Source organism: Clarias gariepinus, chromosome 6 (assembly GCF_024256425.1).
Source record: "Clarias gariepinus isolate MV-2021 ecotype Netherlands chromosome 6, CGAR_prim_01v2, whole genome shotgun sequence".
In the NCBI taxonomy this organism is placed as follows: domain Eukaryota; kingdom Metazoa; phylum Chordata; class Actinopteri; order Siluriformes; family Clariidae; genus Clarias; species Clarias gariepinus.
In genome coordinates this window covers 38,357,848-38,373,809 of record NC_071105.1, presented here as the reverse complement: position 1 = coordinate 38,373,809, position 15,962 = coordinate 38,357,848, and the positions used below count along the sequence as shown (strand labels likewise).

Genomic DNA, 15,962 nt, shown 5'->3' with positions numbered 1-15,962 from the left:
TTTAACAATTGTCATTGTCGCACAGCAGATTAACACAATTAAAATAATTATTTAAGTTTGTATCAAATGTGAATGTGTATGAATCAAAATGGTCAGTGTGTCCCTGGTGAGCAAGCCGAGGCTGACAGTGGAAAGGAAAAACTTCCCGAGACAGTAATACGAAGAAACCTTGAGAGAAACCAGACTCAACAGGGAACCCATCCTCACCTGGGTGAAAGAGGAAGCAGGAATTGATCTGCATTTATACAGTGTGTTAGGTGGCAGCCAGTTCAGCTATAACAGTTGATGTTAATTGATGGTAATATGGAGTCCAGGTGGTTATTGGAGACTCAGGTAGACTTATAGGAAATTCTTGAACTATCGAGCAACTGTAGCCAAGTCAAGTCCTCAGAGAAACAGCTGTCAACACCAGTCGAGGCCAGAACTGTCTTCATGGTAGAGTGAAACCATCCCCAGACACCAGACACATCTTAAAGAGACACATGGGGCATCCATGCGACGAGATCTCCAACCAGAAGCGGGGCACCAGGATGGGTCAGACAGGTCCGGAGGGCAGCGGCAGTCTGGATCACTGGCAGCTCAGGAGAGAACAGGAGAGGGGAGAGCAAAAGAGGAGAGATAACAGTTAGGTATGGTCGGAGTCACATAATGTATAATCCAAAATAATTAGTGTAGAGTGCAAGGAATGACTCCGGCAGGACTAGCTATAACAGCATAACTAAAAGGGAGAGACAGAAGGAAACACAGACATGAGGGCTCCCTGGGATGTAAAGCAAACAATCACCTCACCATCAGCAAACCTGAGTGATCCATGAGAGTGGGGAAGACAGCATCTAAACATACCAGTTCACCTAATACTCTACGTCAATGAGTCCCCTAAATCTGCTCCTTTACCCAAGACAAATCTATTTATAAAAATTCTTGATTAAATAAATAGGTTTTTAGCCTGGACTTAAACACTGAGACCAGCTGTAGTTTTCATAATATGCGGTACTGATAAGCAGCCTGCATCCTTTGATCGAAGTAGGCGTGGCGGATCAGAAGACACTAGTAGTTTGCTCAAATACTGCGGCGAGAGACCATTTAATGTCAAGAGTAGTGTTTTAAAATCAATGCAAAATTTCACAGGGAGCCACCAAGTTGCCACTGTTGAGCCCTTGAGCAAGGCCCTTAACCCTCAACTGCTCAGATGTATAATGAGATAAAAAAAAAAAAAGTGTAAGTCGCTCTGGATAAGAGCGTCTGCTAAATGTAAATGTAAATGTAAGTGAAGATAAGGTAGTTGTGATGTGCTCGTATCTTCTGGTTCTAGTGAGGACTCTCGCTGCTGCATTCTTGACTAGCTGAAGCGTGTTTATGCATCCAGTTGAACAACCAGACAGTAAGGCATTACAATAGTCCAACCTAAAAGCAATAAAAGCATGAACTAGTTTTAAAATTAGCATCCAATCTCTTATGTCCTGCAAACCTTGTGGAACACCAAACTCCACTAGAGAACATGCAGAATAATCACCATTTAAGTCCACATACTGATAACGATCAGTCAAATAGGATCTGAGCCAGGAGAGGGCTGTACCCTTAATTCCTACTACATTTTCTAATCTGTGAAGAAGAATCCTAAGATCAATGGTGTCAAAATCTGCACTGAGGTCGAGTAATACAAGCATAGTTACACATCCCTGATCAGAGGCCAATAGGAAGTCATTTACTACATTTTCTACATTTACTGTTCTGTACTGTGATAAGGCCTAAATCCTGACTGATACAGTTCATGTATGCCAATTCTATGTAGATATGAGCATAGCTGCTCCGCTACTATCTTTTCCAGAATCTTAGAGATAAAGGGGAGGTTTGATATTGGCCTGTAATTGGACAGCTGACAGGGGTCGAGGTCAGGTTTCTTAATAATCGGTTTAATAACTGCTAATTTAAAATATTTTGGAACATACTCAATGCTGAGTGAGAAATTAATTATTCTTAACAGGGGTTCTGTTATTACTGGTACTATCTGTTTAAGAAAATGTACAGGTTGATTAATTTGCAGGAGAGATGAGTGAAATTAGTTCATTCTCTTTAAGGGGAGTAAAGTATTCTAGGTTCCGATCTGAGATGGCCTGATTAACATCTGCATCAATTACACTGTCTGGTTTCAAAGCCTCAATTTTATGCCTAATATTTACAATTTTATTATTAAAAAAGTTCATGAAGTCCTCACTATTGCTTGTTGTTGTGGAGATTTCTGCAGTGGTCTTATTACTAGTTAATTTGGCTACGGTATTAATCGAATTTCTAGGATTATTTTTTGTTATTTTCTGTAAGAGTGGAGAGATACTGTATGTTGATCTAGCTACACTAAGAGCTTTTCTATAGTTCAGGACGCTCTCCTTCCATGCTATTTGAAATACTAAAAATTTAGTTTGACGGCATTTACGTTCTAATTTCTGGGCGGTCTGTTTTAAAGTGCGTGTGTGATCGTTATACCAGGGAGCGAGTTTCTTATCTCTGATAATTTTTCTTTTAACTGGAGCTACATTATCTAAGGTATAATGGAACGTTGACTCTAAGTATTTAGTCTCCTGATCGAGTTCTGTGGGGTCAGACGGTGATCTAATCAATGTTGATATCTCTGGGAGATTACTGGTTAAACTCTGTGTGGTATTTGATGTAAATGTACGTTTAATACGGTAGCGCGGTGCTGTGCGAACATCATCACTATGACACACTTTAATTGAGACAAGATAGTGATCTGAGATAACTTCAGACAGTGGAATTGTGAATAAATTTCTTATGCTTAATTCGAAAAATATTATTAAATCTAAAGTGTGACCTGCTTTATGAGTGGGTCCTACTACACACTGATTTACGCCCACCGAGTCCAGTATGGACATAAATGCTCTACACACAGGGTCTTCTGGATTCATAAAATGAACATTAAAATTAACACTTTGTCTACAGAAACGACTAAGTTTGAGAGGAAATCAGCAAATTCACTAAGAAATTTAGAGTACGGCCCTGGAGGTCTGTAAATTATAGTTAGCGGGATCGACTGAGCTGACTTAATATTTGTAGCTACACTTGGTATGTTAATATAGAGAATTTCAAACGCATTAAATTTGTGTCCCTTTTTTTGTACGATAGACAAATTATCACTGTAAATAACTGCGACGCCTCCTCCTTTACCTGTTAGCCGAGGCTGGTGTATGTAGCTGTATCCAGGAACCCTACTGTAGCTTCATTTAAAGCTACATACTCGTCCTGTTTAATCCAGGTTTCAGTTAAACAGAGGATATCAAATTCCTGATTCTTGATGATTTAATTAACAATAACTGCTTTAGATGCGAGAGATATTTAATAGTCTAATATTTAACAGTCCTAGCTTCCAGAGGTGCCAGCTGCACCAATGTGATCCGAGTTTGTGGTATCTATGTTATTTAAATTACTAAAACAGACTTCTTTGAAGTCTTTCTACATTTTTGCTTAGCTCGGGAAACAGACACAGTCTCAATATGATGAATTGACTCTATGCAGCTAGCAGACCGTTGGTTAAGCCTGTCTGTCTGCTCCCTGGCTTGGGCTCTGGATTGTCTAATAGGCCAGCTTTTTCCTCAAAGGTCTTCCAATTGTCTATGAAGCCCACATTATTTTCGGAGCACCACCTGGACATCCAGCGGTTTAGCGACCATAACCTGCTGTAAGCTATGTCGCCACGTCTCATTGGGATGGGACCAGAGCAAATTACTTGATCAGACATCGCCTTCGCTAGTTTAAACACCTCTGAAAAGTTATTCTTGCTAACCTCTGACTGACGAAGGCGTATAGCATTAGCTCCAGCATGTACCACTATCTTAGAAAACCTATGCTGTTCTAGAGCCCTAAGATTACCTGCTATGTCCGGTGCTCTGGCCTCTGGTATACACCTAACCACTGCCGCTGGCACCCCTAAAAGCCTGGCTAATTTCACGTGCCACAGTATAGAGTTTCCTATAACCAGAACTCTTTCAGGTTTCCCAGCGGGTGCATCACTGAGGAGAGCAAACCTGTTGGACACGTGAAGCACAGAAGAGGTGTGCTTCAGTGGGCTAGTCTTAGCATTAGCTTTGGCTGAACGAGTATGCCGCCAAGTCGTCACCCACCCAAAAAACAGAAAAAAGGCGAAGTCCAATAGTACAGTATATGTAACAAAAACTAGTTGCTATTAATCACAGCTTTTGCTTGTAAAGTGACGCGCCTAAATCTAACGATGTTAAGAATTTAAAAAACATCGTCCAAAACACGCAATATTAATTTTGCTATATTTATTCCAATGCATACCTTTATACAGTAATATCATCAGTCTGATCATCTGTCTTTAATTTTTTTTAAAGACTCCTGGGGCAGTGGTGGCTCAAACAGATTAGGTTCTGTCTTATGGATAGGAAGGTCATCTCAATCTCGTCTTATTTGAATTGGGAAGTCTAGAACTGGAGTTCACTTATGCATAGTATTAATATTATTATTATTATTATTATTATTATTATTATTAATAATAATGACTATGTTCTTTTCTACTGTTTGCAACTGCATGTTAATATGTAACTATGCATCTCTGCGTATCTGTCTTAGCCAAACACCATCAGTGTTGTTCCAAATCCTGAGGCTTATGTTTTCCTTGATAATTCCTTTCCAGCTCATCACACTCACCTGGTAGGAGAAACCTAAGTGCCAAGGTTGTGATGACGCTTCACATCATAAAGACTCAGAAGTCACATTTGCAAGGAGGCTTGATTTTTGTTTTTAGTTTAGTTCATCTGCGTCCAGGCTGTGTTATGGATTATTGTAAAAATCAAACTGAGCTGCTGTTTAATAGCAACTACACATTTATTAGGGATCTTCTTTGTTTTACAGGGGATCAGCACAAGCATAAACAGCTTCATAAAAAAAGTCCCCCTTCATACAGCTAGATAAAAAGTAATTCAGATGACTACAGATTATTATTAAAAAGAAAAAAAAAGGATTTTTTGTTTTAAATATGTACCAGTCGTTCTTTTTTTTTAATATATTTTTTTTTATTTATTTTTGAATTCTAAATTGCAGTCCATTATACTGGCACACTACTACATAACAATAAAATATACAACAATAATGTAAATATTAAAAAAAAAATGTGATAAATGTACAAATCTACACACACCCACACACATATGCTATATATACACACACAGCTATATATATATATATATATATATATATATATATATATATATATATATATATATACACACAGCTGTGGCCAAATGTTTTGAGAATGACACAAATATTCATTTTCACAAAGTCTGCTGCTTCAGTGTTTTTAGATCTTTTATTTTAAATGTTACTATGCTATACTCAAGTATAATTACAAGCATATTATAAGTGTCAAAGGCTTTTTATGGACAATTACATTAAGTTTATGCAAAGAGGCAATATTTGCAGTGTGGACCCTTTTTTTAAGGCCTCTGGAATTCACCCAATCAACTTCAATCAAAATCTCGATGTTGTTGTCTGTGATTAGGCCCACGACAAGGATGTCGTAAGCAAACTTTATGATGGTTGTGGAGTTACTACTGGCCATGCAGTCATTCAGGTACAGTAAATACAGCAGGGGGCTGTAGACACAACCCTGAGGGGCTCCATTGTGCAATTTGAACAGTAAGCAACCTGTAACGGATCCTGTGTGTAAGGTAGAGAAGAGATGATGAAGTCTGTGACCGGCCTTTCAAACCACTACATCACTACTGAGGTCAAGGCTACAGGCCAGTTGTTGAGGAAAGGAAGATGTTTTTTTGTGGGGACAGGTTTAATAATGGACTCTTTGAAGCATGTCTTAAAAAATATCTTCATTATCAGTGCTTTGTGACAGTGAGACGTAAAGCTGTAATTAAGTTAAGATCTTTTTTTTTTATTTCAATGTAATGGAGTTAATGCTTTATGTGATTTCTCAGTAAAAAAATGCATGTTTATTTTTATTTTTTTTGTAATCTAAATATCTTTATTAATTATATTTTTAAACTTTATTTCCAGTTTGCTTTTCTTTTATTGCATGTTCAATCTTAGTTTAATTCTATTTTCGATGTAAATATTAATGAGTAGTTTAGTTATATTTTTATAATTTTTAGGTTACAGACAGTTATATAAGTGTTCCACTGCATCACGTACAGTAGTGTGTGGGTGTGTACCATTGCGACACAGAATAAAAAATTAAAAAAAACAGGGGAGGGGGCTGGTGAGGTAATGACTATTGCGCAAGCCAGAGCAGGAAATACTATTTTAAATGGCGCAGATTATATTCAACCAGTTATACTACAGCATCAGGGGAGTTTTCCACATAGGGATAGTGTGAAATGAAAGTAAAAGGAGAGAGAGAGAGAGAGAGAGAGAGAAAGAAAGAAAGAAAGACAGACTGCGCTGCTAAAGGAGGTAAAAAAAGTTATATAGGTATAAATATATATATATAGGTATAAAAGTTTTTTATGGCCTTATGTTAAGATTTTGCTTTCTAAATAATGTTCCTTTGTATGACTTTATATATATATATATATATATATATATATATTTTTTTTTTTTTTTTTAAACCATTATGTAGCATTTAAAGATTGTAAATAGACAGAAATATTATTACGGGTGGAAAAAGTACTAAGGAGTTTGTTGTTTGTTTTTAGACAGCTCACCCATGTTATATGTCAATATTTTTTGCTTTTTAAATCAATAGAAGTCTGTTTATTATACTTTATAAAAACCTCAGGCTGAATCCTGATAGAGCATGCCTGTCTCTGCATTAAAGATGTTTATGTGTGTGAGCTGACTGAGCTCAGGTGTGTGCACTCAGTAATCAGGGAATCCACATCCACCATGTTATGATGCCGTGGTGGAATCCCCAAAAGGATTCTGGGAAACAGAGTCCATGGTCGGAATCAGAGCTGATGAGACACGTTTTGGTGATCATTGTACTTCTGTTTCTTCTCACCTCATGCTACAGTAATAGTGAAACCAATTCTTTGTTCACAGACTAAAACCCAGAGGAGCTTAAAGATGGCCAGCACTACTATACCACTTACTAATGTACAAAGTGGCTACACCATCGTCACTCAGGTCATTCCCACATCAACAGAACAAAACACACCTGAGACACCAAGCCCACTGCGCAAATTCCTGAAAGGAGAACCCAAAGCACTGGGAGTAAGTTATTTATTTGTTTATTATTAATCAACTTTCATTTTCCCAAGACATTGCCAATCTTACTCGCTCTTGGTGATTTCTCTTTTACTATTTAAAGACTGGACTATTGCAACTCACTCTGCTTCTAAATGTCTGCTTCTGTCCATCAATCCAAAATGCAGCTGCACATATTGATTTTACCCTTTCTAAGTTCTCCCACACCACACCATTTCTCCACTTATAAAGCTAAAAAGAGCCCAGCAAGAGAGAGCACATCCCTCTCAGCTCTAATCACACGCTACGTTCCCTCCAGCATTGCTTGATTGATCCCACCATCTCTCGAGATCGAGGAGAACATGTCTCTAGACAGTTTTCTGTTCTGGCACCTAGGTGGTGGAATGAATTTCCTCCAGATGTTTATACAGCTAACACTCTGGACTAAAGACCTGTCTGTTTCTTCAGTATTTGGATTAATCTGAAATTTAAAATGTTGAGTAGGAGGGAAGTTATGAGCAGTTATGTAGTGAATATGCGCCAAACTATGGGAACGTCCTAAATCAATCGCTTGACAGAATTTTATAAAACTTTGGCATTACTTCGAAATCTGCCTGAAGTTTAACCTGCACCATAAGTGAAATCTAAATAATGAGTTAAAATGTCATAAACAGTTACGTGCCGGACTTAATAATTAAACTTTAAAACAAATTGAAATGTTGTGTTGCTAGACTTTATTTGTGTCAAGTGTTGCTCAACTTAGCTGGTGGTTTCCAATTCGAAATTATTCAAGAACTGTTAAAATGTACACATACTGTTAAAAATGACCATCTTTCTACATTCACTTCCTGATATAGTCCTCATCCCTCCTATGCACATGTCCAAAGCATCTTAATCCGGCCTCTCTAACTTTGTCCCCAAACTGCCCTACCCGCACTGTCTCTCTTATATACACATTGCAAATCCTGGTTATTTTTGTCACTCCCAAAGCAAATCTTCAGTCCCACCCTATTCAGCTCTGTTTCCTTTATTTTCATTAAGCAGTCTCCAAACATTGCTGGTCCCACATCCATCCTATAAACTTTTCCTTATACCTTTCTGCCATAGATCATTTCTGCTACTCTTCTCTGCTCAGACTCTCTTCTTTACACATAACTGGTCTAAATGTTTGCTTGAATTCAGGCACTCGAGATTTTTTTTGTAACACTGCCACCTACTGGACAAGAGTGTCAATGAGTGCAGCACTTCATATATAAGTAGCCAAGTAACTGGCAAAGTAACAAACCACACACACACACTTTCTATACATTTACAGTAGAGTCACTGGTGATGACTGGCATTTTAAAACTTGCAAACACTTAACTAGTATTCAATGTATTTACATTTACAGATCATAACTTTAACATGTTTAAGTTTTACAAGCATGAACAAAATAATGAAAGCACACTTAATGTCAGTAATACAACACTACAATTAATTAACACTACAATAGAGCCAAATTTTACTCCCTGATTGAATTGCATCACCAGCATCATATAAGACCAAAGCTAACTACAAGCAAGCAATCGGTTATTAGTATGGTGGTCTTCAACATCGAGTGTTCTTTATATTCCTATTTTCATAATAAGGTAATTTAGATGACAAAAAAGACGAAGGAGCAACCACTGGTCATGTAAAATACAACAATACAATCAGTTCATATCAGTGTTCAAGTTAATGCAACCACAATCACTGGAAATCACAGGGTTGGAGGTTCTTGCTCCCTGACTTACAAAAAACCCCTTTTTGTAAGTCGCTCTGGATAAGAGCGTCTGCCAAATGCCTAAATGTAAATGTAAATGTAAATCATGTTCCACTTCACTCTCGACACACTATTGGGATCTTAGCCTTAGTTGCAAAACAAACTGTTGGGTGAAACATGAATATTTCTGGTCCAGTCTGGCATATTGTAGGCTCATGTGTGTTGTACAGACATAAAGACTGTTGTGCACCAGATATATTTACAATTATGTACAATATTTTCAGTTTGTAAGTGAATGTATAAATTGTAAGAAATATCTATACAGATAAAGTCATATATGTGTATATTGTACTGTATGTGTGTGTGTGTGTGTGTGTTTGGGGGTTGGGTGAAATGAGTTGGCCCTAGCGGTTTCAATAAATCAGTCTGGGAGCACGATGATAGGAAATGGCTGTCCTGTAAAACTGTCCTGATGGAGAGTAATCCTGTTTTCGGCTAATTCTCCTGGAACAGGTAGTCGTTCGTAAGTAGGGGACAACCTGTATTTTTTTTTAATGGGTTTTTTAAATGCTTTATTTTTTTTTCCCAAAAAGGCTGTCCAAATAACAAATGGTTTCTGGATGTTTTTCCTCGGCCTGGTGAGCAACACTTTACCCATCTTCAGCCTTTACAACTTCATATTCTGGGTCTCATTGCTCGTAAGTGTTCCTCAGAATTCTTGATTTAAACAGACAAAATAATAATTAAATAATGAATGTAACTACAATAGAATTTATATTAAATAATAATATGATTAATTAATTATATAATAATAATAATAATAATAATAGGAACTACAATTCCCCCCTTCACATTTAGCACATCAGCGCTGGTGCTCTGACTGTCTCAGGGAGCAAGAACCTCCAACCCTGTGTGGTATGTAAACACGAATTGCATGGTTTTGTTTGTTTTACATTGTCACATTTTCCCAACTTCTCAAAAAAAAATAAAAAATAAAAATTTGATCCATAAATTCTATGTTTTTTATTCAAATTTTCTGCATTTCAATATAAAATACATTCATTATATTATGTTCATTATATTATGTATTGTAATTATGATAAGTATGATATATAAATCTGATTAAATAATATCTTATGGTAAAAACAAAACCGGTGCTGACTAGTGCAACAATAATTGTTAAATTTTTAGATTTAGATTTAAACCAAACATGGCTGTGGTCTGTACTGGGTATTGTTGTTAATGTAGTTGTTGTTAACTTTTTATATTTGTCTTAATTTCTAATGTAACTGTATACAGTGTTCAAACAGGACGTATTGGATAAAACTATTTACTTTTTAAAACAGGGATATAAATTGTGGTTCATATATATTTTTTTACTGATAATTTAGTGAAATAGCAAAAAGGTTGTGCAAGAAAAACTGCTGAGTAAAAAAAAATGAATGCTCATGTTTAAGATAAATGTCAGTGTTGACTCTTAAAGCTTTATTTTAATTTATCAAGTTAACATTTTTCTTTATTTCTTCCTAGGTGAAGGGTGCTATGGTACTGAATATTCTTAGTGCAATATGTACAGTTATCAGCATCGTTATGCTTTCCCTTGATTTGGTTATGCAGCTGAACTGCTACAGATGCAGCAATTACTCGGTAAACATATTGCATTTTTTAATAGATTCATCTTCAACATGAGGAAAATAAACAAACTCCAAGTATACATATGAGTTTTAATTGTATGACTTGGATCTTAATTTCAGGGCTCCCCCATTGGTGTTATTGGCATTTTGCTGTTTTTTTCCCTGCTCCAGCTCGCCATCTCCATCAGCACCTCAGCTTTTGCCCGTAAAGCCACATGTTCAAATAAACCTAATGTAAGTATTTACAAGAAGAAAAAAACAGCAAAATGCAATATCAACTGTTTTTGTGGTACATATTTCCTTCTTTTCTTTTCCTTTCTAAAAAAAAAAATTCTTTAATTTTTTGTGAAGCTGCTTTGAGACAATGACCATTGTTAAAAGCGCTATATAAATAAAATTGAATTGAATTGAACTGTTTTCTGTTAAAGAGGAATTAGTTTGTTTATTTGTTTTAAGACTGACATGAGAATCCAAGGGTGATTTCAAACTAGTTACTTGTTCCCCGTTTTTTCAACAATAGTCATTGTTTCTTCCAGAAACAGTTTTTTTAGATCACTAGGGCAGTGACAGATGCTTTACAAAGCAATAATAATAATAAAAAGAAATCTACAAAGATAGACACAGATTTACATCTCGGCATTACAGATTGATGTTATATTTTATGGACTCCATACGTTTGGGATGTTCCAACTTACCTGCCAAACTAACAAAATTAGGGTTGAATGTCTGATGAATCCAGATTCTAGAGCAATGGGAAGAAGAAGGGAAGTGCATGAAGCGATGCACCCATCATGCATAGTGTCCACTGTACAATCCTCTGGACACAGTGTTATGACCTGGGGTTGCTTCGGTTGTTGAGGTTTAGGCTCAGCAACGTTATGTGGCAATAAAATAAAGTCAGTTGACGACCTGAACATGAAAAAGTGGTTCTGGGATCAAGATTAATCTTTTCCACACATCTATTGTATTAGCAGTATATTAGTTTGCTACAGCCTCCATTATTCAAAACTAAAAATAACATCCACAGTAGGGAATAACTGTACCTTCATTTACCTTTTTAAAAGAAAATACATTAATATCATCTGAACATGCTTGTATGTTCTGCTATTATGTAACCATGAGGTTTTGTTAAATCTGTCATACAGCTGAGCGTCATCAACATGGTTGCAAATCCTGAGAGATGTGTTGCTCTGGACAATTCCTTCCCAGCTCATCAGGCTCACCCCGTAAGAGAAACCTGCATAATGTTATCATGAAGCATAATAATACATTTAGGCAGAATAGAATTTTTTATTTTCATATTTGCATTTTTAGTTTAAGACTGTTCCATAACTGATAGCTCCTTTAATTTTTTTAAATAATAATAATAATAATAATAATAAAATAACTATGTGTAAGTCATCCATTAGTCAAAAGTAATAATAATATCCACAGTAGGTCGTACTCTACCAAGAAAAAAAATACACTGATCTTTATTATTTTATTAGAAAATAGTATTATGTAGCCTATATGAACATGCTCCATGTATTTTGCTCTTGTAAAGCTTTGTGTGTGTGTGTGTGTGTGCGCGTGTGCGTGCATGTGTGTTATACAGCTGAACATCATTAACATGGTTCCAAATCTTGAGGGATATGTTCCTGTGGACAATACCTTCCCAACTCATCATGTGCACCCAGTAAGAGTCAGAAATTACATTTATTTAGAAGCTAGGGTTAAATATTTAGTTCTTAATTTAATAATTGATATTCAATAGTTCTTAATTGTTAACTGGTTGTGGCATTGTCTTTCTTGTTTGCTGGTTTAGAGCTCCACCGACACTTAAGATAAAGACCTTCATATTAGTGTAACTCGGTTTAAAATCGATCAAATCAATCAAATAATAAATCAATCAAATCTGACCATTACAAGATTATAAAAGAATATGAGAAAAATGAGAATAAAGCCTTGGATTATGAACATAATTAGTTCAGGAAGCGTGCTCGTATTTCACAACACTCATAAACCAAAGCCAATTGTCCAATAAGAAATAATGGAAACTCAAAGTATTCATTTCACAGCCAAAAAAAACCCATAAAAATAAAGTAAATTATTAATAAAGTAAATAAAAATCTAACAACTTAAAATACCTTCCCAACTCATCATGTGCACCCAGTAAGAGTCAGAAATTACATTTATTTAGAAGCTAGGGTTAAATATTTAGTTCTTAATTTAATAATTGATATTCAATAGTTCTTAATTGAAGTCTGAGAGTTCAGGCTACATGAAGATTACTGTGAAATTAAACTTAAACTGGCAGTCACAAACAGCACAACAGGTCTGATTCTAGCTAAAAAAATATAGGGACAAAAAAATAAATATATCTATAGGGGGGGGCGGGGGATATAATTTTCAGAGGCCACCCCAAAACACGATGATTTAAAATGTACCTTATAGAACCCAATGAAAAATCAAAACTGTAAAATATTGTTGATTGGATTAAACTACTAACAATAAAAAGGATGACAAAGAAGAAGAAGAAGAAGAAGCTCACCAGAGCTGTATACTTATTTTTTCCCTTTTTTTTCTTCTGAATTAAAAGGGCAATGACCCAAACATACATAATCCTTGACTTTTACAAATGCAATATTATGTCCTTTTATTTTCAGATTTCCTTTTAAATTCTTGATATTTGGTCAATCTTAACCATAACAGTCTTTAAAGTTTAATAAGATTAAATAAATAAATAAATAAATAAATAAAAATAAAAAAACCTTCACACATATGATACACCAAAATCTGACTGGCTATTTAATTAATTAGTTTTTTATTAAAACATTTATTCAGTTACATCACAGGTTTAAGTTTAGCTGCAAGACATCTCAAGGAAAACCTCTAGTATTCACTTATAAAAAAAAAAATCAAAGAACAAAAAAAAAAAAAAAAAGACTGGTTAAATTTCACTTTGTTAACCTGGGTCCTAATGACAAAGTGTTTGCATCAGAAAACCGTTTAGAGTGTTAGGAATGTTTGTATATCGCACAATAGTTGTAAAGGTCATATATATTTATTTTTAGAGAAATATACAGTATCACTTTTAAAGTCCTTGATTTATGTTCGCCACTGGATTTATGTTCATGGATCTGTTTTGTTTTACAGGGGATCAGCACAAGCACCACTGTTCCCATGAACAGTTTGCCTGTTGAAAGTCCTCCAGCATACAGTGAAACATACAACTGAAGATAATAATAAAAAAAAAGGATTATGTTATGTCCCACACCCTTTTTTATTTTTAAATTGCATTTTATTCTACTGGCACACTACATCCATAATAAACAACACTTACTGTTGGGGGCGGGGGGCTTAATTGAAGAGCCCAGAAGAAATGAGCCCAGACAAAAATGTAGGTGAAAATGTCCAATGGTTTTATGTGACAGACCAACACAAAGAGGCCCATAATGGTGATGTGGAAGGAAAACATTTCTTCTTCTTTCTTTTTTTTACCAATAAACATCTGAAAAAATGTGACATGCATTTGTATTCAGCCCCCTTTACTGAAAACCTTAACTAAAATCCAGTGGACCTGATTGCCTTTAAAAGTCACCTAATTAGTAAATAGAGTCCATCTGTGTATAATTTAATCTCAGTATGAATACAGCTGTTTTGTGAAGTCCTCAGAGATTTGTTAGAGATTGTTAGTGAATAAACAGCATCATGAAACCCAAAGAGCACACCAGACAGATCAGGGATTAGGTTGTGGGGAAGTTTAAAGCACAGTTAGATTGTACCGCAGCCACATAAAGGGCACCTTTTATATACTGTAGGCTAAGGTATGCAAGCCTGATGACAAAAAAAGCTGCAGTGCTCTATAAACCATGTCTGGGGTAGGTTTTAATTGCCTGTGAACATTTAGTGTATTGGTTCCTGCTCGGGCTTTCACGAGGGTGGACTGCCAGCCAGCACATGAAAATGGTGATGCACACGGTCACCTGACCCGGATATAAAGCGCACCCGGAAGAAGCTCGAGGGGGAAGAAAGTTAGAAGATGCAGCGTGCTGACTTTGTGATCACAATCCTACAGAGTAGCAAAGAGTATTTCGGAGATTGAACTGTTGAGGATTTTCCCAATTTTTGGAATATTGCCAACCGGACTGCTTCAGGAGTACTCAAACGCCGATATCAAGCTTCCGGTTTATTTATATAATTCCGGTGAGCCCCACACTTTTGCAATAACCTGGACTTTGGACACTCGACCCAAACTCACACTCTGCTTTAATTTGTATATATTTCGTAAATATTGTTTTCTTTGTTTGTTTTGTTGCACTTTTCATTTAGTAGTTTTTGTATAATACACTTGTGGTTTTGTTAACTGGTTGTGGCATTGTCTTTCTTGTTTGCTGGTTTAGAGCTCCACCGACACTTAAGATAAAGACCTTCATATTAGTGTAACTCGGTTTAAAATCGATCAAATCAATCAAATAATAAATCAATCAAATCTGACCATTACAAGATTATAAAAGAATATGAGAAAAATGAGAATAAAGCCTTGGATTATGAACATAATTAGTTCAGGAAGCGTGCTCGTATTTCACAACACTCATAAACCAAAGCCAATTGTCCAATAAGAAATAATGGAAACTCAAAGTATTCATTTCACAGCCAAAAAAACCCCATAAAAATAAAGTAAATTATTAATAAAGTAAATAAAAATCTAACAACTTAACCTACACTTTATCTAAAGTAAGAGGTCAAACCCTCCCCTCTCCCTCTTCTCTCTTATTTAAGTTTTTTACACACATTAACAGAAAGACTGTTTCATTGGAAAAATTAACAAGGAACATTGCTAATGATACTCAAGTTAGTGCATACTAACAGAATCATAGCGGGAAAGTAAAAATAAAACAAATTAACCTGAGCTTTACCTTTGCAAAGAATCACGACAGAGCAGTATTTTTATTAGAGAGAGAGATGGAGAGAGTGTGTGTGTGTGAAGGCGAGAGGAAAAGGGGAGGAGGAGATGTGTGGGTGTCCAATAACTCGTGCGCATAAGAGCAGGCTGATACAGAAAAGGAAAGAGAAAATGGATTTTTAACCCCTCTGAGACATTTTTTTGCTTTACACATGCACACACACGTGTGTTATAATAAACAGTACATGCGGGCTGTACACACACTCATACAAACACAAAATAAAGATGTTTTATAAGCACACATGTGGTCACAGTGTTATAGTAAACAGTACACGTGTGCACGTATGTTGATTATACCAGTAAGAGACTAAGCACTAAGACCCAGCAGGGGGACGATTACCCACAATTCCGCAGCGCAAGAGAGAGAAAAACCATCTGATCACGATACACTCGACGTCAAAACAAGAAGCGAATGCATGATACATGATACTCTGTACTTGTAAACCAATACTTGTTCGTTGTCCAAGTCAAAATG

General features: G+C 35.9%; 1 protein-coding gene across 1 annotated transcript; it reads left to right on the top strand.

The window, feature by feature from the left end:
• The first annotated feature begins 6,292 nt into the window (after positions 1-6,292).
• LOC128526452 (membrane-spanning 4-domains subfamily A member 5-like) lies at positions 6,293-14,843 on the top strand. The gene is made up of 9 exons (XM_053498309.1): positions 6,293-6,435; positions 7,024-7,194; positions 9,502-9,606; positions 9,767-9,823; positions 10,439-10,555; positions 10,663-10,776; positions 11,688-11,768; positions 12,137-12,217; positions 13,678-14,843. The coding sequence occupies exons 2-9, from the start codon at positions 7,048-7,050 to the stop codon at positions 13,756-13,758; spliced, it is 783 nt and encodes a 260-aa protein (XP_053354284.1). The 5' UTR covers positions 6,293-6,435; positions 7,024-7,047; the 3' UTR covers positions 13,759-14,843.
• Positions 14,844-15,962: the final 1,119 nt, after the last annotated feature.